At 46.2% G+C, this 26,333-nt stretch overlaps 1 protein-coding gene across 1 annotated transcript in view; it reads left to right on the top strand.

Annotated features, from left to right (window-relative positions):
- The window catches only part of LOC136626704 (uncharacterized), a 244,542-nt gene extending 231,958 nt beyond the window's left edge, over positions 1-12,584 (top strand). Inside the window, 5 exon segments of the mRNA XM_066601717.1 lie at positions 2,802-2,981; positions 3,071-3,194; positions 3,277-3,341; positions 3,712-3,814; positions 8,421-12,584. Of these exon segments, the coding sequence (XP_066457814.1) occupies positions 2,802-2,981; positions 3,071-3,194; positions 3,277-3,341; positions 3,712-3,814; positions 8,421-9,499 (1,551 nt within the window). The 3' untranslated portion in view covers positions 9,500-12,584.
- The last annotated feature ends 13,749 nt before the right edge of the window (positions 12,585-26,333 follow it).

Below are 26,333 nucleotides of genomic sequence, written 5' to 3'. Positions count from 1 at the left end.
TGCAGTATGTGACATAATGGAGAGTCTCCCGAGAACAGAGCAGCCAGTAATATACAGTAAGAATACCCTGCCGGACGTCTTCCGACAGCAGAGCTGGGCAGCCTTCAATCAGAATGTCTTTAGACGTCAGACAGTGGATTGGAAAGGGTTAAAGAAAAACTTCACATATGTGCCATCATTGTGTTTATAATGACCTGTACTATAATTTGAGCGCATTACTTATCCTGTGCAGCAAAAACCATAAAATAAAAGGAGACAAAATGCTTATTTTATTCATTTTATCTCCCAATAAAAGCAATCAAAAAACCTATATGTATCCTAAAGTTGTACAGCTAAAAAGTACATCTCCTGTCACGAAAACCAAGCCCCCCGAGAGCTCCGTCCATGGAAAAGTAAAAACGCAAATTTGAGAGAGCCCACCGTGCAGCGCTGAGTGCATGTCCTATCCCGTGAGTGTGTACCCGTAGAGAGTTGGAGTGTGTAAGAAGAAGAGTGGCCGGCAACAGAGACCCGCAGATAATTAGGCCTGTGAAATCCCTGTGTCCTCCCGTGAGTCCTCCCTGTCGCACCACGTGTCCTCCTGCATCAGTGTCTGTCCGGTGGATATAAATTGTTACGGACTGTTTCAAGTTTGTTCACGTTCTTCTGCAAGTAAACGGCTTTACCAATCGTTCCCAGTTCAGCCTTTAAAAGTCAACTGCGTGTGTGTGGACTCTTTATTACATCTTCTAGAATTCACCCCAGAGGACGGAGCGGTGGTGTCACACGTGACAAAGGACTAAGGTGAACCACAGTTGGGTTGCCCCCCAGTTAATAGCCTGTCCTCGGCCCCTTGGATGTGTCCCTGGTTACCCTCCGGGTGGGAGATGGTAGAGCCACGTGGAAAGGCTCAAACCCTACCCCGCTGTCTCCTAGGCTGGAGCCCGCTCGTCGGACACTGCACCTCCTGAAGTGCCGCTTCACTGATCAGCTGTATGAGGGCTTGTTTTTTTCAGGACAAGTTGTATTTTTCAATGGTGCTATTTAATGTACCATATACTGCACTGAAAAACTTTAAAAAAATTCTAAGTGGAGTAAAATTTAAAATAAAAACGAACCTCGGCCATCTTTTGGTGCGTCTTGTTTCCACGGTGCACAAACTGCAACAAAAATGATTTTATGGGTCAGTACGATTACTACGATATCAAACTTGCAAAGTTTTTTTTTTTGCTGTACTACTTGTATTTTTTTTCAAAGATATTCAATTTTTTTTAATTATTTTTCCGTCGACATAGTTGAGCGAGGGCTCATTTTTTGTGCGACATCCTGTAGTTTGCTGTCCTTGTTGTCTGGCTGCCGGGGGTGCGGGTGGCTGGTTGGCGTGGTGCTTTTGGTGCTCGCAGGTTCGGGCGGTGCCATGCATGCGCATACCCATAGTCAGCGCTATGCATTAGCACCTTTTAAATTGGTGCTGTGGGAGTGAGTGTCTCCCTCTCTCCACCCCTGGACGGAGGCTTGTGTTTTTAAGGCTGGCAGTTACCAGCATTCACTGCCAGTTATTTGGTTTCCTTCAGCGTGCTAGCATCCTGCCTCTGTTGGTCTCCAGCGTGGTCAGCTTGTTCTGTCATATCTGCCAGGTCTGCTTGTATTTTTCTGTTGATTGTATCATCTGCCCATCCTGTCTGTATTCTACCTTGTTACATCTTGGTACGCCAGTGTCCCCGCTTGGTCCTTAGTGAGACTAGGGACCGCCGCCCAGTTGCCCGCCTGGGGTTAGCCAGGAGTGGAGGCAAGTAGGCAGGGACAGGGGGTTGCGGGTAGTTCTAGGAGAAACCCAGGCTGGCGTACCGGTGGGTGGGATACCGTAACCAAATAATTGGCAGTGAATGCAGGTCACTGCCAGCCTTAAAAGCACCACGCCGCGCACCAACAACACCACGCTGACCAGCCACCCACGCCCCGTGCAGCCAGACAACAAGACCACGGGACCCCCCCATCCCCGGGGAGGACCTGCAGCCGCTGCATGGTAACAAATTTTTTCTTGAAGACAGGATGACCAAAAAAAAGCGCATTTCTGGTATACATTTTTTTTCTTTTTCTGGCGAAGTTCATCATGCAGGGTAAATAATACATTGCTTTGATAGATTGGACTTTTACAGATGCAGCGATACCAAATATGTATTTTTGGTTTATTATTTTATTATAAATATGGCAAAAGGTTTTTTTCTTAAACCTTAATTACTTTATTTTTTTTAATAATTAGTAAAACTTTGTTGATCTTATTTTAACTTTTTTTTATTTTAGCCCCCAGAGGGGACAACAACTTGCAATGAGCGATCGTTTGATCGCTCCTGTAGTATGATGTACTGCCATAGCATTACATCATACTGCAATCACGCAGGCAATTTGTCAAGCCACCCCACAAGTATGGCGTAGTAGACATTCTACTAAGACAGCCCTGCGGCCTTTTCGGAGGCCTCCGGCTGCCATGACATTTAAAGCCATTTAAAGGCTTAAAAGCTCCGATGAGCCACGCTGCTTATCGAAACTGTTGGTGTCAGTTGTAAGAAACAGTTGGCAGCTGCAATGTATGGATTGAGATCGCTGTGCAATCCCCCTTCTTTAATACCCTGCAGCTACAGGATGTAAAAACGCTATAGGCCGGTCACTAAGAGGGTAAGGCTTGCTTTATTCAGTTATCTAAGAAGCCTGTTCAGTTATCTACATTGTTTTAATTCTTGATTTATATAGACAACAGCTTTAATAACTGTTGGCCATAACTGGAGACATGAAAGACTATGGATGTATCTCCCCATAAACAGGATTACACGGTAGTGAAGAAGACTTCTAGTGATGGCTGTCAGGCCCCGGTGTCTGATGGATGGGGAAGACCCCTGAGCCCAATCACAGGGCCTCCACCTCACCCTCTGATACTGGAGGAGATCAATGAGCAGAAGATCCTAGAACTCGCCAACAAGATGATTGAGCTGCTGACTGGAGAGGTGACGCTGCTGGGAATGCTGGGACATTATACAGTAACGCTATGGAGGTATTACGTGTCTGGGTGATGATGGTATCATTGTGTTGTCAGGTTCCTATAAGGTGTCAGGACGTCACTGTCTATTTCTCCATGGAGGAGTGGGAGTATTTAGAAGGGCACAAGGATCTGTACAAGGACGTCATGATGGAGGACCACCAGCCTCCCCATTCACCAGGTAACAGACAGGACTAAATCCACACGGCCTTTATTATTTGTATGGAGAGAATGAATTCAGTGGCTGTCTGTGTTTTCTGCAGGTAGATCCAGTAAGAGAACAGCAGCGGAGAGATGTCCCCGTCCTCTTCTTCCACAGGATGATCAGGTAGATGGAGAGAAGGTCTCATGAAATCTCCCCTCTGGTCTGTAGGACGGCTGGGAAGGTCTTGTGTTCAGTCTTATTATATGATTGATACTTGTGTAATGAGAAAGCTGGAGATGGCAGGATTACAGCTGACCGCAGACATTAGATCTCCGCATCTTATCACTATTTTCTGGTTCTGGAGACTTCTGGTTGGAATAAAGAAGCAACAGGTTGGAGTTATACAGGAGACCTGCAACTATTTGGCCCAGATCACTACTGCTGTCATGTCATTCCGGCTCCTCATACTAATTAATGACCTTTTCTGGCCATATAAAACCTTCCACACGACTTCTCCAACTGTGTGATGACTTTTACAATATTTGTTTCACAGCTGGTGAAACTGGAGGAAGATTCGATCCCTATTGATGCTACAGAGACTCATGTGAGGGGGGATCAGCCGTGTAAGGAGGGGATTCCTACAGATGACCCCCCAGGTGAGTGACCAGTAAATGCAGAGGACATCACCAATTCTCCTCAGTCACTGATGCCTGAAATTTAGTGTGTATTTTTTAAGCTTCGTGTTGTCAGATCTTTCGGCACTTTATTCCTCAATTTAGCTAGAATACAAATTGGGGATAAAGTATTTGTCAAGTTTTGGGATTAAATCATTAGCTCCTATTAACCCCTTAGTAACCACCCCATATACTTTTTACGTCCTGGTTTGCTGGGCTTTTATTCCCAGGGCCGTACATACGCGCTTCCTCTGGGGATTAAAGCCCTGCAGGCTGTGGACGTGACAGCTCCATGCTGTCAGTTCCCGGAGGTAGCCAACAACCTGGAGCTGTCATGGGGACTGCGGGAAGCCCCCCTCCCTCCCAGTGATTCAATTGGCACTATCCAATGGATAACGCCAATCGCATGAATGTAACTGAAAATTTAGATTTTCAGCTCTCCTTGTGGATCAGATACATGAGGGCAGCTGAAAATACTCACCCCCATCCTTCGCGATGTCCGTGGTGATCTGGACCTGCTGCGGGTTTCTACACATGCACAGAAGGCCCAAGAGCCCAGCAAATTTAAAATCTCCCTTCATCCGGCTGTCAGAGATAGCCAAGTGCAGGGAGATCATAGAATGGTAGAGTTGGAAGGGACCTCCAGGGTCATCTGGTCCAACCCCCTGCTCAGTGCAGGATTCTCTAAATCATCCCAGACAGATATTTGTCCAGTCTTTGTTTGAACACTTCCATTGAAGGAGAACTCACCACCTCCTGTGGTAACCTGTTCCACTCATTGATCACCCTCACTGTCAGAAAGTTCTATCTAATATCTAATTTGTGTTTCCTGCCTTTCAGTTTCATCCCATTGCTTCTAGTCTTTCCTTGTGCAAATGAGAATAGGGATGATCCCTCTACAGTGTGACAACCCTTCAGATATTCGTAGACTGCTATTAAGTCTCCTCTGAGCCTGTTCTTCTGCAAGCTAAACATTCCCAGATCCTTTAACCTTCTTCATAGGACATGATTTGCAGACCGCTCACCATCTTGGTAACTCTTCTCTGAACTTGCTCCAGTTTGTCGATGTCTTTTTTAAATTGGGGTGCCCAGAACTGGACACAATATTCCAGGTCTGACTAAGGAAGAGTAGAGGAGGATAATGACCTCACGGGATCTAGACTCTATGCTTCTCTTAATACATCCCAGAATTGTGTTAGCCTTTTTGGCTGCTGCATCACATTGTTCACTCATATTTAGTCTATATCTATTAGTATACCCAAGATGTCACCAGGACCACTGTATGCGGTTCCTGGTCACATAACCACTGTTATCCATCGGACAACTGTGATCATGTAAAGTTAAGAAGTTAAAAATAAAAAGTTTAAAAAGTTATAGTTTCATCTCCCCTTACAGATTGTATCCGTGAGGGAAGATGAAATGTCATACCTAAGGCCCCCAGATTTGTCCCCCAATCGAATCTTAATCCGCGGACCTTTCCCAGTTTTGGCATATGCACCTGTCAGCTAAACGGCAGACGGATGCGCAAAAGTCAAGAATTGTCTGGTAAAGTTAAAATCTCCCTAAAGGTAGCTGAGAGCCTGGAGATGTCATGAGGTATCTAGGTATGCAGTTCCTGGTCATGTGATCGTCGTTATCTAATGAATAATGGAGATCATGTAAGTTTTTTTTTTTTAAAGTTGAAGTTTGATCTCCCCTCACCAATGCAATCGGTCTTGACCGTGGCTGCACCACACCCTTTCCCCAAAACACTGGCAACAGTTGACTTTGGAAGGTCCCAGAGCACTGTAATGTCCATACTGGTTGGTTGGTGACATCCCACCACCAGCCCCCATTGTTAGCTCCACCTCTTGGGGCATCTGATGTTTCTGTCCTAGGATATCCTGTGTTTTTTTAGATATCTCAAATTTAACATTGCCTGCCTGATTGTGAATTTTTTCCTTCTTGTGTGTTTATTGCAAACGCCAGATAACCCCATCGCCCGATATTTATGGGGAATAAAGGATAGGTGGCTACTCTTCTTATCTGTTATTTTGTTAGAATCCACAGTAGTTGTGATAATTTGTTCCTGTCACAACTCCAAAATGTCTCCTGGCTGCTGTCAGGGACCTGGGGTCCGAGTATGGGATTCCCTGAAAACAACCCACTACCCCTGTCCCTACCTACTTGTCCCCCTGGACTAAGCCCCAGGGCAACAACTGGGCAACGGTCCCTAAACTCACTAGGGAAGCGGGGCACCGGGACCGATACAGACAAACACTGTAAACAAACGAACACAAAGGAGAGTCAGACAGTCCGAGTCGGCAACTGCAGGGTACGCGGTACAAAAGGGTCAGGCAAAGCAAGGTCAGGTCCGAAGTCCGAGGGTCAAGAGCCAGGAGCGCAATCCAAATATGCGGGTGTAGCCTGGAGACAAACATACATTAGCAATGCTGGAAGGAAACAGACACATTTAAATGCTGTCAGAACTCCCGCCCCAGCAGCTAATTAGGGCGGGGGCCTGCCAGCAACCAGACCCAGACATAAGGCAGCGAGTGCGGAGACCCAGACATCCAGCAGCAAGTGCAGGTCATGCTAATCAGGATGTCATGGCAACGGGGACGGCATCCGCTGCATCCCCAGCAACTCGATTACCCAGGCGCCGCCCCCTGAGCACAGAAGCATGCGCCCAGAGCCAATGTCCGGGACCCTGGCGGCCAGGGGAGGTCACCAAGACCGGAGCTCCCCTGCGCCGCACCCGATCAGCTCGGGTGATAGGACCGGTGGTGCGGACATGGAGACCCCGAGAGCAGTCGGTCCTAAAAGCTGCTTCATCTAATGGTCCCCCTGTTAATACTCAAGAGAGTAATGTAGTCGGCACTTAGAAGTATTGGATGTAGAAAGTTTTTTTCTTGCTTGTTTTATTACAAATGGTCAGTTCTGTTCTTGCTGTGCTTTGTGTGGCAGTAAGATCCTGCTTCATGTGGTATTTCGTATGTACGAAACTACTTTTTTTTTGTACGGAATATTAGTTTTTATGTAGTTTGAGCAAGGCGATCTATTAGGGACTGACCTTTTTCAGATGCCCCAGATATGTATTTTAACTCAGATTATTTGAAGTTATGTTATTAAATACAATTGCCCCTTAATTTCTAGACATTTATACATGCATAAGCATAATAAACATAGAACATATCAGTTGCAGAGCCCCTTGTGGCGCAGAGTGCTAAGTCAGCAAAAATGCAGTACTAAGTCTTGTTCATGACCTGAAGGGTGCAAGTTCAATCCCCTCATGGCTCAAGGTTGACTTAGCCTTCCATCCTTCTGAGATCCGTAAATTGAGTACCCAGCCTGGTGGTGGGGTAATAAATTACTTGAAAGCGCTGCGAATAAGTTGGCGCTATACAAATAGCAAGATTTATATATTTTATTACCCCACCCAACCAATAAAATTAGTCATAATTATATTTAAGCAAATTATAATCTCCTCCAAATCCAACAAAAAAAAGTATTGGACACATACAAAAAAACTAACTTTTCTCCACCTCTCTTCCTCACCTTCTCCAAATCCCATCAACTTTTCTACAATACCCCAATGCAACCAGCACTTGAGATGAGCTATCCGTTATATATATCGCACTATCTTTTCCAAATTTCTTTCCAATGATTCTTATTGGTATTTTCAATAACATAAAATTACATCAGACATAGTCAAACAGACTCCTTTTTTGATATATCCTGCGTTCCAAAGGTATACCCTCTCTTACCTCTCTTACACAGCTGGCGCTCGATGAACCAATTACAGCCATTCAGTGATGTCATTCACTGAACGGCTGTGAATGATCGAGTGCTGGCTGTGATTGGCTGGCGCTCGATCCAATCACTGCGCTTACTTGCTGGAGGCAGGAGAATTCAAAGCCCAATAACCAAAGAGAGATGACAGCAGGAAAGATTACAGAACAGCCTGCCGCACCACCAGGGAGACCATCGCTGGGGTCACAGATGCTGGTTGCAAGGAGAGTATTGTGTTTTTTCACCTAGTGTAGCCAGTATTATTTTGGGGGGAGGGCTTATATTTCAAGCTCCACCTAAAAATCAGGGCAGGGCTTATTATCGGGGTAGGTCTTATTTTCGAGGTAATGGTATATTTAACTGTCAGACAATTTGTGACATGGATCCCACCTAATAGTGCTGACTCTCTGGAGCCTTGATGATTCTTTAATTAGCATTTCACTAGAAAAAAAAGTGCAAGTACACTGATACGTGAACCTAAGAAGATGCTGGGTGGAAAATTGAAAGCAAACAAGCTGTTAGCCTAATATGATGATCTAATGAGGTCTTCCTTGAGGTCTATTATTACATTTTGATGTGTTTTGGAATTGCTGTCTTAGTTAAAAATTTTATTTTTTTAGATAACTAGAAATTTGTATGGACAATTTCTAAAGAAATCATAAACCATGTGAAGTTCCAGCATCCATGTAGTAAATAATATTGCAGGTGCAATGTGGAAAAATACATCACCAAAAATAACACCTGATATATAGCAATGTCATAAAATATCAATATAGTTGTAATATATAAAAAAGTAAATCAATTTTATTCTTGGCAGATGTCTCTCTGAGCTCCGGGTGTCGTCATCTGCTATCTTCAGGTTGTAAAGTGCACAATCATGGTATCAAACAAGATGGATATGAAGAGCCTGCCATTATCTCAGCTTTAGACTCAGACCTTCACTGCAAAGATCTGTCATCTCATTCATCATTATCTTCTAATTTAACTCAGCTAAATAAAATTTACAGAAGAGGTGTTGAACATAATCGAGTGCAAACAAAGGCGAGGCCATTTTTATGTTTAGAATGTGGGAAATGTTTTAAGCAGAAAGCACATCTTGTGAGACATCGGAGAAGTCACACAGGGGAGAAGCCATATACATGTTCAGAATGTGGGAAATGTTTTAACCGGAAGTCACATCTTGTTAGACATAAGAGAACTCACACAGGAGAGAATCCATATACATGTTCTGAATGTTGGAAATGTTTTAACCGGAAGTCACATCTTGTTAGACATAAGAGAATTCATATAAGAGAGAATCCATGTTCATGTTCAGAATGTGGAAAATGTTTTAACTATAAATCGGACCTTCTTATACATCAGAGAATCCACAGAGGGGAGCTACCATATTCATGTTCAGAATGTGGGAAAGTTTTTAACCATAAATCACATCTTGCTATACATCAGAGGATTCACACAGGGGAGAAGCCATTTTCATGTTCAGAATGTGGGAAAGATTTTAACCAGAAATCACATCTTGTTATACATCAGAGAACTCACACGGGGGAGAAGCCATATTCATGTTCAGAATGTGGGAAAGGCTTTAATCAGAAATCACATCTTCTTACACATCAGAGACTTCACACAGGGGAGAAGCCATATTCATGTTCTGAATGTGGGAAATGTTTTACAGATGAATCTGTTCTTGTTAAACATGAGATGATTCACACAGGGGAGAAGCCATTTTCATGCTCAGATTGTGGGAAGGGGTTTAACCATAAATCTCATCTTGTGGTACATCAGAGAATACACACAGGAGAGAAGCCTTTTTCATGTTCAGAATGTGGAAAAGATTTTATTCAGAAATCACATCTTATTAAACATGAGAAAATTCACACAGGTGAAAAACCATGTTAATGTTCTGACCGTAGAAAATATCCTCTGGTGATATAAGGCACTCTTTCCCACTAACAGGTGCTTGAGCAACTAGTGCAGTTTGATATGAAAGGTGTGCTCTTGCTCTGACTGATTTCTTGTTTGATCCATGGTGGTTTTACCCAGCTTTCCTGTCATCTTATCTCCTCACTTTGCCAATTTTTGGACCATGCTGTCTCCATATGCTGACTGCCATTACCCTTGGCTTTTTATATAATTTTACACAACAATTTCACTTGCCATGACCTTGGCTCTTTTGCATGTCCATGTCTCTACTGGTACTGCACTACAGCTGTTCTGACCAATTTGCATCAGTGGCTACAACAGAAAATACTTATGGTGTAATGGCCTAGGGGTTCCTCCAGCGATGACCAGTCTTGATTGGTGGGTTAAAAGATGAATAGCAAGGAACAACACCTGCTGCCCTTAGAAGTAGCCCTAAGTTAAATCAATTTGTGGCACATTGGGTTCACACCCACTGTTATGAGAGTTCGCTCAGGCCATGAACCTTGATGATGCCCTATTGGCTAGGCTAGAGTAGCTGATCCACCAAATCATGCATGTCAGGGAAACAAGTTCCAGTTCCTACAACAAATCTCTGTTTTTGGGGGGGGGGATACCCTGGATCTTGCCACTACTACCAAAGCCAAAATCCAAGCTTCTGCACAGGTCAAGTTGTGTCTGCTGTATCTCAACCAAGTTTAAGTTCATATGCAGGCTGTTCAAGACCTCATATCCTTCTGTCTTCCTGCTGTGACAGGGATACAAAGGCCAATTCCTTATAGACAGGGCCAAGCTGTCTTTCATCATGTCACTTCTTTCTGATGAGGCTCTGATGTGGGTGACTCCTCTGGGAATATGGCGATTCTGTTACTGGCAACCTACCGATTTTCCTATTTACCTTCTGCAGGGTCTTGGAGAACTCTGGACAAGCATCCACTGCAGTGTCTTCACTGTTGTGTTTATACTAGGGCTGCACTGCTGTTGAATCTTCCACCGTTCAATTCCATATCATGATTTTGGAGCTGCCTTGGAACAGTGAGATTCTCATGGCTATCTGGGAGAAGTTTACTGGCTGAATATAGGACATACTTGCTGGTTGTGACTTTCCCACTGCCCTGGCTGCTTTATTCTCCTTTTCCGCTTGGATAGAGTGGCGCTTTCAGGAGTGTCAAGGAGAATCCATCCAAGACAGAAGGTTGCCTCGTCTGGCACTGTCCTTGTAGAGACATCTACTTCAATTGTTTCTGTTCCAGCTGAAAAGCCTCATGCAAGCTGAGGTTGTGGTTGATTCCTGAGGAGTGCCAAAGGAGATGCATCAAAGACCTTTATCTCTACTCTGGTGGCCAGGAACATTATGTCTGAGTCTGTATATCCAGAGACTCCAATGCTGCGGCCTGTTGGAGAGGCTGCCCTGAGTAGACCATTGTTAGAAGTTTATTCTTCCTGTCACAGTATCCTGTGGTAACATCCAGTTTTCTGAATGGACCACCATGTTCATCCATATTCTGGATCTGTAGGCAACTTATGCATCAGGCTTTCATTACTCTATACAACATCCCAACCATTCAGCTAAAGAGAACATCGTCGATCACTTGATGGAGAAATCCTTACTGATGTAGTCCTATACATCACCACTCATCTGACATTTCAAGAAGGTATCCTGCATACTATAAAATAAAACCTTTCATGTTTTACCTAAGTATCTCAATATGTTGCTTCTTAGTCAGTCTTGGATTTTTCTTCATTCTTGTATAATTGTTTAGGGTAGTAGAGTAGATTTTTGGTTGGCCTACATACTGCACTTTCACTGTCTATCCTTACCTCTAGCGCTTCAAAATTATTCTAGTTCCAAAGAGTTTGCCCATTGTATATGCCGTCTACAGCAAGTCTTTATTCACAAGTCATCTCCTACAGAAGTGGAACTCTTCTCTGTAAACAAAGAAAGACTGAACCCTTCGTCCTTGCATAGATTACAGTGATCTTAATGCAGTGGCAGTGAAGAACAAATATCTTCTGCCCAAAGGGGGCCTATTTTGATTATGGAACTGTTTAAAAGAATCTGAAGACCTAAAGTCTTTACAAAATGACCTACGTGGAACATGCAACTTAATTCACATCCATAATGGTGATGTGTGGAAGAATGACTTCTCCACTTGTAATAGGCATTATAGTTATTTTGTATAATGCACCAACAGTCTTTCAGGAATTCACGAATGAAATGTTTTCTGATCTATTATACACCTGTGTTGTGGTGGTATACCTGGATGACCTTGTGATATTCCCTCTAGACCTGACTGCAGACACGTAGGAACAATGTTTCCAAGTCTTTTGCCAAGTGCAGGATACGTGGAGCACAACAACAATTCTAAGGACTGTGACTTTAACAAGGGGGCATTCTCTAAGTCTAGAAGAAAGAAGGTTTCTACACCAATATAGAAAGTGGTTATTTACTGTTAGAGCAGTGAGACTATGGAACTCTCTGCCCGAGGATGTGGTGATGGTAAACTTGATAAAAGAAGGTCTGGGAGTGTAACAATATTACATATTATATCATTGATTACTTCAGAAGGGTTGGTAAGCCAGGGATTTTGTCTGATTGCCAGATCTGGAGACAGGAAGGAATGTATCACCTAAAAGCTTCCTCAGAGAATTGGCTTCTACCTCATTAGGGTTTTTTTTGCCTTGCTCTGGATCAGCATTGCGGGACACTATGAACAGGATATACATCTTATAGCCTTTCACGTTGTTACTATGGTTAGGTGGTGTCATCCAGTCCCGGCTTTAATAAGGGCGTATTCAGGCTTAGAGCCTGAACGGTAAATACCGCCCTGTCTAAGGTATTGTATGCCTTTTTATAATTTTCTTTTGTGGGGGGCGTTGCGATGGAAAAACGCAACTCTGCCATTGTATTTTTTGTGCTTTTATGCTGTTCACCATGTAGTAAATAAGTGTGAATAACTATTGTTAGTGTCATTATGATGAAAGTGATGCCACTAGAGATGAGCGAACCTACTCGTTTCGAGTAATTACTCGACCGAGCACCGCGATTTTCGAGTACTTCCGTACTCGGGTGAAAAGATTAGGGGGGCGGGGGGAGGTGTGGCGGAGCGGGGGATAGCAGCGGGGAACAGGGGGGAGCCCTCTCTCTCTCCCTCCCCCCCCCCACTCCCCGCTGCAACCCCCCACTCACCCACGGCGCCCCCCCGAAACTTTTCGCCCGAGTACGGAAGTACTTGAAAATCGCGGCGCTCGGGCGGAAAAGGGGCGTGGCCGAGTACGCTCGCTCATCTCTAGATGCCACGTTTGTTTGGAAAGCGAGATTACAGTGAAAGAATGTTCACCTTGTGCCATAAATGGCTCGTTAGCTTAACTCTGTGGGCTAGTGCAATACCAAATTTATATAATTGTTATGCTTTATTACTTTTGCACAATAAAAACTCTTTAAAGAAAAAATGTGTGGCCGCATTCAAAGAGCCAGAACATTGCCTTTTTTGTCAACCAGCTGTGTGATGGCTTTTTGCAGAGCAAGCTGTGGTTTTCTTTCTTTTTTCCTGTACTGTATTGTTAATACAATTTTGTGATCACTTTTTACTGACCTTTCACATGGGACAGAATATTTCGCATAAATAGTAACATAGCATGTTAGGCTGAATGAAGACAAGGTCCATCTAATTCAACCTGTTTCAACCCTTCCCCCCTCTTGTTGGTCCAGAGGAAGGCAAAAAAAAAAAAAACAACAAGTCAATTTAGCTCATTTGGAGGAAAGAAATTCCTTTCTGACTCCATAATGGCAGCCAGAGTAATCCCTGGATCAACGTTTGAATCATAGAGGTGAGAGAAAAACAAAAACATTCACTGAAAAAGCCAAAAAATGCAATACCTGAAAGGCTGCAGTGCAGGCATATTCGCCACAGGCGCAATCGCCGCAGGGCAGGCTTAATCGCCATAGGGCAGGCGCAATCACCGTATACCCTAATAGGATACAGTCTGCCAGACTGTGATATGAAGGAGCAAGTTCTTCAGTGCAGACTATTATGCAGTCACCCCCTCAACCCAGCCCAGATTGGAGAGGAGCGACTGCAAACTACCATAGCCCGCACCTGTGAACGATACCAAGGATGGTTGTGCCCCACCAAACGGGATAGCAACTCTCACTGACAAGCAGTGGTCTGCCCTGTATCTCCAAAGTGGGCTACACTGGCTGACATCTTGGGCTCCCCCAAATCTCTAGCAAACTGCATACAAAAAAATACTGATACATACTAATAAATGTGGGTGTTAGTTCTGCATTTTGGCCAAAATGTTGAGGCCACCATGCGTCCATCAGTACCTATGCTATCTCATTAGTAACTACATTAAAATCACAGAGGTGGGGGGGCGGAGCCTGGACGCCGAGCGTAATGGCTGCTTGAAAGCTGCGCTCCTTCTAACGGGCACCCACGGCACCTCACAGCAGCGACTAGCCGACACAGAGATGGGAAAAACGAGCAAAGAAAAGAGCACTGACCTCCAGAGCACCCCTCGACCGGCCAAAACGCAGATTGACATGCAGAGATTCTTCAGGGAACGGACTGCCCGCTCCCCGCGGCCCCCTTCTAAGATGGCGCCGGCACGAGCGCTCGCTCCTGCACTCAGCCGCGAGGAGGAAGAGGATCTGGTCTCAGAGGAGGAAGATGGTGAGTCTGTCTCCAGGGGCTTTATGACGAATTTAATTCCACATGCCCTGCGCCCTATTAGCTCTGACCTAGCAGAGATAAAGGAAGAATTTAAACAACTAGGTCACAGGGTGGAAGACCTGGAGTCATCATCAGCCGCCATGACTTCACACTCGCTGCAATTGGAACAAACCTTAAAGGAACAGCACCTATATTTAAATAGAACTCTCCTGCTTCAAGAAGATCTTGAAAATAGGAACAGGCGCAATAACCTTCGTTTTAAAGGTATTCCTGAATCCTATGCAAACGATTGCCTGGAGAAAATCGCCAAGGCCATTTTTGGCGCTCTACTGGGGGAAGAGAGAGCGGCTTCCACCTGCATCGAAAAGATCCATCGAGCCCTCAGACCCCCGTCAGGGGCCCCAGAACCGCCCAGAGATGTCATATGTAAATTACTGGCATTTCCGGATACAGTCGCGGTTCTAAGAGCGGCCAGAACCCATAAGGATCTGAAATTTGAAGGTTCTCCTATTCTGATCTTTCAGGACCTGGCGCCCTCCACCTTAGCAAAGCGCCGAGCCCTCCGTCCATTGCTGGAAGTCCTGAAATCCAAGGAGATCAGGTACGCATGGTTATTCCCATTTGGCATCAGCATTGCCATTAAAGGCAAGAGAGTTAACATACGTACCCAAGAAGAGATGCAGAAATTGTGGAGCCTTCTAGACATGGAACCAATCGAACTTCCAAACTGGCAACCGCTCCCAGAACTTCCTCAGTTTCAACCTCTAGAGAACCCAGGAGACTGGCTGGTGGCGGGCAATGCAAAATCTCCCAAGGGGAAAAAAAAGAAGCCCAAGCAGGACTCGTGAAGCCTAAAGCTCGGAGAGTGTTCCTCTCCGGATATACCCTTCTGCACTGAAATAAGCCCGCCGGAGGCGGGTTTTATCCTGCTGTTGCCTAACCAGCAGAGGTTTTGTTACCAGCTCCACTTTGATATTTCTCGATTCATCTCCTCACTTTAACCCTTGTTCCTACAGTGGTCAGAATTACAGGCTGGAGATCTGATGAGTTCCAAGCCTTCGTGGTTCGTCTCGAGAGGACGTGAGAAAAGGATGTGTTGTCGTCTTCTTGATCCTGTTCCCTACATCTGGCGTTTTACTCTTTAGACTATGTGTTCAAGCCGATGAGTAAGAAGAGTGCCATACATGCTATTTTGTCGGTTGTATGTTTACGTTATTATCGCAAATATTTAGGGCGTTTAGCCCTCTTTGGTTTTGCTTTCTTGTATTTTTCTGTCCCTTTTTCCGCCTTCTTTAGAGCTAGTGGGTGCCTGTACCGTCCAGGCCGTAACTAATACTCTGTCCTCCCGACACAGCCTTTTGCTCTGCGGGATTTCAGTAGGCTGCCCCACGAGTGGGCCCGCGTCAGGGAGTCGTCGGACCCCCCGGGGCGCACTCAAATAAGGTTATCTTTGTCAGCAGAGGCTCTGCGGTATTGTAATTTTGTTTTTCATTGCTTATTAGACTCGTATCAATCCCCTCCTTCCCGTATCTTTCTTCCCTATCCTCTCTACCTTCCCTCTTCTTCCACACTTCATACCCACCTACCAAGTCGGGGTGCCGCGCTTGAGAGGTCCATCGGAGACACCCCTCCTCCCGGTGATTGCTATTATATTGCTGTTTGCTCACGTGTGCTTTCTCTCATCTTTAGTACAGGTCTACCGCAATGAGTGGTCTACGCCTCACCTCCTTCAACGCCAGGGGTTTTAATTCGCCTTCCAAACGCCACAACCTCGAGCTGCTACTGAGGAGGTATGACACCAAAATTCTCTTCCTCCAAGAGACCCATTTTAAGGGAGACAAATCCTTTCCCTTACCAGGGAAATCATTTCCCAAGGCATTCCATTGCACTCACCCCTCGTCGGCCTCGAAAGGGGTCTCCATATTTCTCCACAGAACGATTAATTTCGTCGAGGAGGCTCAGTTTAAGGACGACGAGGGTAGAGTCCTGTTCGTGAAAGGCACTCTGAACAATACAAAATTGACCTTAGCCAATTTCTATACACCAAATACTGAGCAGATTCCGTGGCTGCTCAAGCAGCTGGAGACTCTGAAGCACTTCAGCGAGGGTCAGATTATCTTAGCGGGCGACCTAAACGTCACTCTCAATCCCACCTTAGATTCTTCCTCGGGCCGCTCACAAATCTCCCAACGTAAATTTAAAAAACTGGACAAACGACTCCAGGAACTAGATTTGATGGACACATGGCGCACCCTACATCCTACCACAAAAGATTTCTCATTTTTCTCCTCTGTGCACTCCACATTTCAGAGGTTGGATTACGTCTTGGTCTCCTCCTCTCTCCTCTCGTCCCTGACTGGGTCGGTTATTGATACAATGACGATATCTGATCACGCCCCGGTGCATGCGTCGTTTCGGTTACCTCAACCAACGTTTAAGGAATGGAGATGGTCACTTAATACTTCCCACCTCGACCAAATAGAGGACAGAGAATACTTAAATAAACTCCTTGAAGAATAGTTTTGCCTAAATTCAATAGAAGGGTCAGAGTCACCGATGGTCTGGGAAGCCCATAAGGCTTATATGCAAGGCCTACTTATTGCCCTGGGCTCGCGTATCAGGAAACGTAATCAAGAAACCATTGATGAGAGGCTCTCAAAGATTGCAAAACGAGCTGACTGTGAAACTATCTCAGGCGAAACAAAATATGGCTGAACTTGCGGCAGCAAGGGCGGACCTGAAACTCCTGCTCAATTCTAAATTTAACAAAAAACAGCTCCATTTTAAGCATAAGATATATGCTCAGGGCAATAGGGGCAGCAAGCTTATGTCAGCACTGATCAAAAAAGCTCGGGGAAAAAACCAGATCAGGGCTATTAAATCCCCCACAGGACTGACTCTGACCACCTCAAAAGACATCGCTGAGGAGTTTCAAAGGTTCTATTCAAACCTATACAATCTTCAAAACACCCATAGTATCCCGCCGTTGGAGAATCCCGCCGCTCACATAGACAAATTTCTCCAACAACTCAAGATGCCGACTCTGAACACGACAGAGGCCTCGTCTTTGGTCACGCGGGTCACACAGGAGGAGGTGGAGGTTTTGATAACCTCTAGTCCCCCTAACAAAAGCCCAGGTCCGGATGGACTCCCGATACAATATTATAAAGCTTTCCTCCCGGTACTAAAACCAAGACTAACAGCTTTGTTTAACGACCTGATGGGGGGGGGCATCCCTGCCGCGGCAATCCCAGGAAGCCCATATCACGCTAATTCACAAGGATAATAAGGACCCGGAACTATGCGGGAGTTACCGCCCCATATCCTTGATCAACCTGGATATGAAATTATGAGCCAAATTTTTAGCAAAAAGATTGGAACCGTTCATGCCCGGTTTGATTAACACAGAACAGGCGGGTTTCGTTAAAGGAAGGGAGGGGAGAGACAACTGCCTCAGACTCCTCCATGCGGCTAGATATGCTCAACACCACAGGATACCCCTTGCCCTAGTAGGTACAGATGCCGAAAAGGCTTTTGATAGGGTCAACTGGCTCTACATGGAGAGAGTTCTGCATCACTTCGGTCTCCCGGAGCAGTTTATGAAGGCGATTTTCTCGCTCTACGCCTGCCCCCATGCAAGACTCAAAATTAATGAGATCCTCTCCCCTCCCTTCCTCTTAAGAAATGGCACTCGGCAGGGATGCCCCCTTTCGCCCTCCTTTTTCATTCTCTCCCTTGAACCTCTTCTTCTGAAAGTCAGACAGGACCCAGGTGTTAAGGGTCTGTGCGTGGGAGAACAGCAGATATCGTCTGCTGCGTTCGCTGATGATATAGCTTTTTTAGTCACTGAACCTCAGAGGAGTCTTCCCAGACTCTCTGAGCTCCTCGAAGAATTTGGTACGTTATCGAACTTCAAGATTAAGTTTGCGAAATCAACGGCACTGAATATCTCTATACCGCTAAAGCAATATGACATACTAAGAAGTAACTCCCCCTTTCCCTGGTCATCGTCCTATCTGGAATACCTAGGTATTAAATTGACCAAAAAAGCTGAGGACCTTTACAATACCGATTTCATCCCCCTTATTGCTCGGGTCAAACAACTTCTCAAATCATATGACATCCCCTATATCTCTTGGCTAGGGAGAAAGAACATCATAAAGACATATATTCTCCCCCTGATATTGTACAAGATCAGAATGCTCCCCATCCACCTCCCCACAAAATTTTTCAAACTATTACGCTCGGCCTTCTCATCATTCATGTGGAGGCAGAGGAGACCGAGGCTGGCGCACGGTCTGATGGTCAGAAGGAGAAGGGAGGGGGGAATAGACCTCCCCAACCTTTACAATTACTACTGCGCTTCCCAGCTCCGTTACTGGTGGGATCTCTCCCACCCAGGGGGCGACGATCTACTCACAAAGGTGGTGGCAGGCTATAGCAATCCCCCCCCTAGCCAAGGTCTTATGGATGCCCAAAGGTTCCCATTACCAGTCCAAAACCTACAATCCCCTCCTCAGGGGTCCTTGCAAGTTATGGGATAAGCTCAGAGCGGAACTTGCTCCAACTCCTTCCCCCATATTCCCCTTCGACGTCATCCCTAGAATTCTGAACCCTCAAGTTAACCGGCCCTTGGCACCAGTTTGGAGGAAATTCAAGGCGTTCTCCATAACTAATATACAGGCTCTCTCCCACCTGACCCCCTCGACGATTCCACAAAATCTCCTCCCCACGGAAACCTTTTCCTTCCTTGAGACTGCCCAATTAACGGGTTTCTTCAAAGAATTTCTTAATGAATTTAATTCAACCAGACCTCTCGCCTCATTTGAGAAGGCCTGGTCAGAAAACAAACCTTCCCATAAAAAGATCTCCTTTATACGCAAGTCCTTTATCTCTCCACACCAGCACTACATACCAGCATTTCTTACGTCCTGGGAGAGAGAACTGGGTATACGGCTTTCGGAGGAGGAGACCAAGACGATCCTCGATACATCCTTCGGCCTCACTCCATGTGTTCTATCCCAGGAGGCACACTATAAATTATTAGTCAGATGGTATCGGACTCCACAGTGGCTATTTGAACACAAGCTCTCTCCTCAGGAATCCTGCTGGAGATGTAAGAGTGATGTAGGTTCATACTTGCACATTTGGTGGTCCTGCCCGACGCTGACCCCGTTCTGGCAGGGAGTGGGAAAAATCATTCGGAAAATTGCGCCAAATACCCTCCTCTCCCCAGACCTAGTCTTCCTTTGGAGGCCCAGTAGTCATTTTCACCCGAAAAGGAACAAACTGGTCGCCCTGCTAGTAGACACAGCCAAATCCCTGATCCCCCGCTTGTGGCTTCAGAGTACGGCTCCGTCGCTGGATCAATGGAGGAAGAGAGTTGACAATTTATATTCCTTGGAAGAACTCCACAGCTGGTCAAATAACTCCTATGATAAATTTATCGTGACTTGGGCTCCGTGGCATGAGTCGAGATCCTCGGCGTTGTGGGACGAGTGAGACGTGTCCTTTTACACCCCCTCTAGTGCAGGCGCTCCATACTACATCCTCCCCCCCCCCCTTACCCCCTCCTCTCATTGTTGGTTATTTGGTGTACTCCGTTTTCGTCTCCCCATGATGGTCTGACTAGAAAAGGATAACTGTGTTGTAGAAGCCGATGCGAGTCGACTTAGTCTCTTCTCCATGTCATCCGTACAGCTACAGGCGGTGTAGACCGCACCAAGTTGAGAATACTATGTATGTTTTGGTATTACTTACTATTGAGCGTCGGTTCGAGTCGGACCCTTAGCCTTCGGGCTGCTATCTGTCTGTGTTCTTATCTGTTACCCCTGTATATTTTGTGAAAACCACAATAAAAATCTGATTTGAAAAAAAAAAAACAAAAAAAAAAATCGCAGAGGTGAGCGAAAAACCAAAAACAAGGACCTTCCCTGAAAAAGCGAAAGAATGCAATACCTTAAAAGGCTGCAGAGCAGGCACAATTGACACACGTGCAATCACCGTAGGGCAGGCACAATCGCCATAAGGTAGGCACACTTGCCATAGTGCAGGCGCAATCGCCATATACCCCCAACAGGGTGCAGTCTGCCAGACTATGATACAGAGGAGGAAGTTGTTCAGTGCAGACCATTATGCAGTCACCCACTTAACCCAGCCCAGATTGGGGAGGAGTGACAGCAAACTATGATTGCGCCTGGATCAACGTTTGAGATTAACAACCCTGCTGGACACCTAATCTCTATATCCTGTAATATCATAGTGCTCTAGAAACAAATCTAGTCCCCTCTTAAACTCCTCTATGGATTTTGCCATCACCACATCCTCAGGAAGAGAGTTCCATAGTCTCAATGCTCTTACAGTAAAGAACCCCCCTACTATGTTGGTGATGAAACCTGCTTTCTTCTAGATGTAGACGATGCCCTCTTGCTACCATCACAGTCCTGGGTATAAACAGATTATGGAAGAGATCCTTGTATTGTCCCCTAATGTTTTTAATTTACTTGGTCGCCCCTTAACGACGTCTTTTTTCCAGGGTGAATAATCCCAATTTTGATGCCCCTCTGGGTATTCCAGTCCTCCCATTCTGTTTATTAATTTAGTTGCCCTTCTTTGAACCCCTTCAAGCACTGCAACATCTTTCCTGAGCACCGGTGTCCAGAACTGTGCGCAGTATTCCATGTGAGGCCTGACAAGTGCCTTATATAGTGGGAGGATAATGTTCTCGTCCCTCGCCCCTATACCTCTTTTAATACACCCCAAGCCTTTATTAGCTTTTGCAGCAGCTGACTGGCATTGGTTACTCCAGTTTAGTCTACAGTCCACTAATACCCCCAGGTCTTTTTCCATCTCACTAGCAGTGCCCCATTAAGTGTATATTGGTGACATCCGTTTTTGCTGCCCATGTGCATAACCTTACATTTATCAATATTGAACTTCATTTGCCATTTTTCTGCCCAACCCCCGAGTTTATCTAGGTCCCTTGGTAGCCGTATCTGGTATAATTTTGTACCATCTGCAAATATTGATATTTTAGTTTCAAAGGATTTTATTAAAGTACAAAAAACTGGTACATATGTCATTCGTGCCTTCAACTTACCCCATGCAGGGGGCAGAGTATTAAGCAAGAGGAATAACAACATTTTACTTTTTAGCATATTGAAACTCTTTGTCATATTTTCTCATATTTGGCAAAACTTTGCATTATAACAGAATACTCCAGAGTATAAATCAAAACTACAAGAACTAAACAAACCCTAATGCAGGTCATCATACTTCTCATTGGTCTTAGTCACACTAGACCTAAACATCAGAAAATCATTAATATCTGGATAACGGTATAGTTCTCGGTTGAGAGTAGGTTGTCTCTAAAGCCCGAGGTATCGACTAGCTCAATCCAAGGTCCCCACAGCACTCCGTATTTCTCTAGGGTCTCAGACTGCAGGTCATGTAGTCTCTTATGTAGGGCGATTTGTGATATCTGGTTCTGCACCTCTCGAAACGATAGGGTGGGCTGTTGCCATCTGGCTGCTATATGGATCCTGGCCATACACTCTGTGCCCTGCAAAGTCATTCTCCATTGGGCCGAGAAACAAATATTTCATTAAATTAGGAACAGAAAGGCCTCCCTGTTTATGATAGTACATTAGAGTATTCTTAATTCTAGGGCGCTTAGAAGCCCAAATAAATTGGAAAATACGTTGTTGCAAATTTGCTAGAACTGGACGGGGGATTGGAATAGGCAATATCCGGAACATATATAATATACAGGGTAGTAAGTTCCTCCTAACAGCCTGAATCCTTCCCATCCATGGAAGTAGAGGGTCATCCCATTTAGATAAATCTGACAATTTTTTATCAAAGGGGGATAGTTCCATTTATATAAAGTAGCTAAAGAGGTATTCAGGTTAATTCCCAGGTAAGGGATATAGTGGGGTCGATGTTGGAAGCCAAAATTTAGATTGATTAGTGTTGTCAGGGGGGTCGGAGAGTTCATGTAAGCAATATGGCATTTATCAGGGTTTATTTTAAGGCAATGCGCCAATACAGCGGTACAACCCGTCTCTATAGTGTCCATAAATATAAGAAATAGCAGTCTGTCTATCACATCACTTAGTTCACTTAGAACCCTTCGATGTATTCCATCGGGCCCGGAGATTTGTCGATTGTAATCCTCTTTGACCGGCTCTGCTCTTCCTCCGGTGTTCAGCCCCCTGTCCACGGGCGAGGCCAAATATCGCTAGCAATATTCCACCGCCGGAGAGCAGCGAAGAGAACTGACAGTTCTGTGCGGTGAGCCTATCTAACAGATAGGCTCAACACGGAGAATCGCAGCAAATTGCAGCATGCCGCAATTTGAGTCCCGCAAGCGGAGAATCGCTATGAGACCTGGTCTTGTGACCACTTGTCTCCTCCCACACGTGACTGGTCACATGACGGTGACATCACACACACACACACATATATATATATATATATATTAGAGATGAGCAAGCACCAAAATGCTCGGGTGCTCGTTACTCGGGACGAACTTTTCGCGATGCTCGAGGGTTCGTTTCGAGTAACGAACCCCATTGAAGTCAATGGGCGACCCGAGCATTTTTGTATTTCGCCGATGCTCGCTAAGGTTTCCTTGTGTGAAAATCTGGGCAATTCAAGAAAGTGATGGGAACGACACAGCAACGGATAGGGCAGGCGAGGGGCTACATGTTGGGCTGCATCTCAAGTTCACAGGTCCCACTATTAAGCTACAATAGCGGCAAGAGTGGGGCCCCCCCCTCCCAAAAACTTTTACTTCTGAAAAGCCCTCATTAGCATGGCATACCTTAGCTAAGCACCACACTACCTCCAACAAAGCACAATCACTGCCTGCATGACACTCCACTGCCACTTCTCCTGGCTTACATGCTGCCCAACCGCCCCCCCTCCCCCCCACAGCGCACACCAAAGTGTCCCTGCGCAGCCTTCAGCTGCCCTAATGCCACACCACCCTCATGTCTATTTAGAAGTGCGTCTGCCATGAGGAGGAACCGCAGCCACACACTGCAGAGGGTTGGCACGGCTAGGCAGCGACCCTCTTTAAAAGGGGCGGGGCGATAGCCCACAATGCTGTACAGAAGCAATGAGAAATAGAATCCTGTGCCACCGCCATCAGGAGCTGCACACGTGGGCATAGCAATGGGGAACCTATGTGCCACACACTATTCATTCTGTCAAGGTGTCTCTGCATGCCCCAGTCAGACCGGGCTTTTTAATTCATAGACACAGGCAGGTACAACTCCCTATTGTGAAGTCCCTGTGGACCCACAGCATGGGTGGCTCCCTGGAACCCACCGGCGGTACATAAAAATATCCCATTGCATTGCCCAACACAGCTGAGGTAGTAATGTCGTGCTTAATGCAGGTGGGCTTCGGCCCACACTGCATGCCCCAGTCAGACTGGGGTTCTTTACAAGTGGAAACAGATGCATTTATAATTCCCTGTGGACCCACAGCATGGGTGGGTGCCAGGAAGCCACCGGCGGTACATAGAAATATCCCATTGCATTGCCCAACACAGCTGAGGTAGTAATGTCGTGCTTAATGCAGGTGGGCTTCGGCCCACACTGCATGCCCCAGTCAGACTGGGGTTCTTTACAAGTGGACACATGTAGGTTAAACTCCGTGTGCACCTACAGCATGGGTGGCTCCCTGGAACCCACCGGCGATACACAAAAATATCCCATTGCATTGCCCAACACAGCTGAGGTAGTAACGTCGTGCTTAATGCAGGTGGGCTTCGGCCCACACTGCATGCCCCAGTCAGACTGGGGTTCTTTACAAGTGGAAACAGATGCATTTATAATTCCCTGTGGACCCACAGCATGGGTGGGTGCCAGGAAGCCACCGGCGGTACATAGAAATATCCCATTGCATTGCCCAACACAGCTGAGGTAGTAATGTCGTGCTTAATGCAGGTGGGCTTCGGCCCACACTGCATGCCCCAGTCAGACTGGGGTTCTTTACAAGTGGAAACAGATGCATTTATAATTCCCTGTGGACCCACAGCATGGGTGGGTGCCAGGAAGCCACCGGCGGTACATAGAAATATCCCATTGCATTGCCCAACACAGCTGAGGTAGTAATGTCGTGCCTAATGCAGGTGGGCTTCGGCCCACACTGCATGCCCCAGTCAGACTGGGGTTCTTTACAAGTGGACACATGTAGGTTAAACTTCGTGTGCACCTACAGCATGGGTGGCTCCCTGGAACCCACCGGCGATACACAAAAATATCCCATTGCATTGCCCAACACAGCTGAGGTAGTAATGTCTTGCTTAATGCAGGTGGGCTCCGGCCAACACTGCATGCCCCAGTCAGACTGGTAATATGTACCTTAACAGTAACCGCGTTGGTGGTAATGTGGTGGTGACTGCGGACCTAGTAGCGCGGTTTTATTTTGTTGGTTTTCGGAATGTGGCCAGGATTAAGTGGGCCGTGGCGGGGGATGTTTTGGAGGCACTACGTGTCCTCTCCACGTGTCCGTGGTTATATGCACCTTAACAGTAACAGCGTTGGTGGGAAATGGCCTCGCCGCCATCATGTCTTTGGGAAGCCTCTGTTTCCACACCCCAGAGACATACCATTAGCAGCGGTATAGGCAGAGCCCAGAATTAGTAACATTTCAGCCGTAGCATTAGCGACAGGCCCCACTAACATATCACTAGCAGCATTATAGGGGGAGCACAGTCTTAGTTCCATTTCAGTAATAGTAGCAGCCTACACAGGCCCCAGTAACAATTCCGAAGCAGCAGTATAGTGGGAGCGCAGTCTTAGTTCCATTTCAGTAGCTGCAGTATAGCCAAGGCCCAAGTTACATTTATGTAGCTAAAGTGTAGGCCAACCCCACACACACTTCTGTACCATGAGTGCAGGCGAAGAACATAGAAATTGCTATGATTACACTGTAGGTGAGGGCCCCAAAACATTGGTGTACCAACAGTACTAATGTACCTCAGTAAAAATTGGCCATGCCCAACCAAGATGGCAGGTGAAACCCATTAATCGCTTTAGTTAATGTGGCTTAAGTGGTAACTAGGCCTGGAGGCAGCCCAGTTTAACGAAAAATTGGTTCAAGTTAAAGTTTCAACGCTTTTAAGAGCATTGAAACATATAAAAATTGTTTAGAAAAATTAGATGAGTGAGCCTTGTGGCCCTAAGAAAAATTGCCCGTTCGGCGTGATTACGTGAGGTTTCAAGAGGAGGAGCAGGAGGAGGAGGAGGAGGAATATTATACACAGATTGATGAAGCAGAAATGTCCCCGTTTTGGATGGTGAGAGAGAACGATGCTTCCATCCGCGGGTGCAGCCTACGTATTGCTTAGGTATCGCTGCTGTCCGCTGGTGGAGAAGAGAAGTCTGGGGAAATCCAGGCTTTGTTCATCTTGATGAGTGTAAGCCTGTCGGCACTGTCGGTTGACAGGTGGGTACGCTTATCCGTGATGATTCCCCCAGCCACACTAAACACACTCTCTGACAAGACGCTAGCCGCAGAACAAGCAAGCACCTCCAGGGCATACAACGCGAGTTCAGGCCACGTGTCCAGCTTCGACACCCAGTAGTTGTAGGGGGCAGAGGCGTCACGGAGGACGGTCGTGCGATCGGCTACGTACTCCCTCACCATCCTTTTACAGTGCTCCCGCCGACTCAGCCTTGACTGGGGAGCGGTGACACAGTCTTGCTGGGGAGCCATAAAGCTGGCAAAGGCCTTGGAGAATGTTCCCCTGCCTGCGCTGTACATGCTGCCTGATCTCTGCGCCTCCCCTGCTACCTGGCCCTCGGAACTGCGCCTTCTGCCACTAGCGCTGTCGGATGGGAAGTTTACCATCAGTTTGTCCACCAGCGCCCTGTGGTATAGCATCATTCTCGAACCCCTTTCCTCTTCGGGAATGAGAGTGCAAAGGCTCTCCTTATAGCGTGGGTCGAGCATTGTGTACACCCAGTAGTGGCCAGAATGCGTGTAACGCGAGGGTCACGAGAAAGGCATCCTAACATGAAGTCAGCCATGTGTGCCAGGGTACCTGTACGCAACACATGGCTGTCTTCACTAGGAAGATCACTTTCAGGATCCTCCTCCTCCTCCTCTTCCTCCTCCTCAGG

Source organism: Eleutherodactylus coqui, chromosome 4 (assembly GCF_035609145.1).
Source record: "Eleutherodactylus coqui strain aEleCoq1 chromosome 4, aEleCoq1.hap1, whole genome shotgun sequence".
Taxonomy (NCBI): Eukaryota; Metazoa; Chordata; class Amphibia; order Anura; family Eleutherodactylidae; genus Eleutherodactylus; species Eleutherodactylus coqui.
Note: the sequence above shows the minus strand (reverse complement) of the source record. Positions and strands in the feature narration are given on the sequence as shown.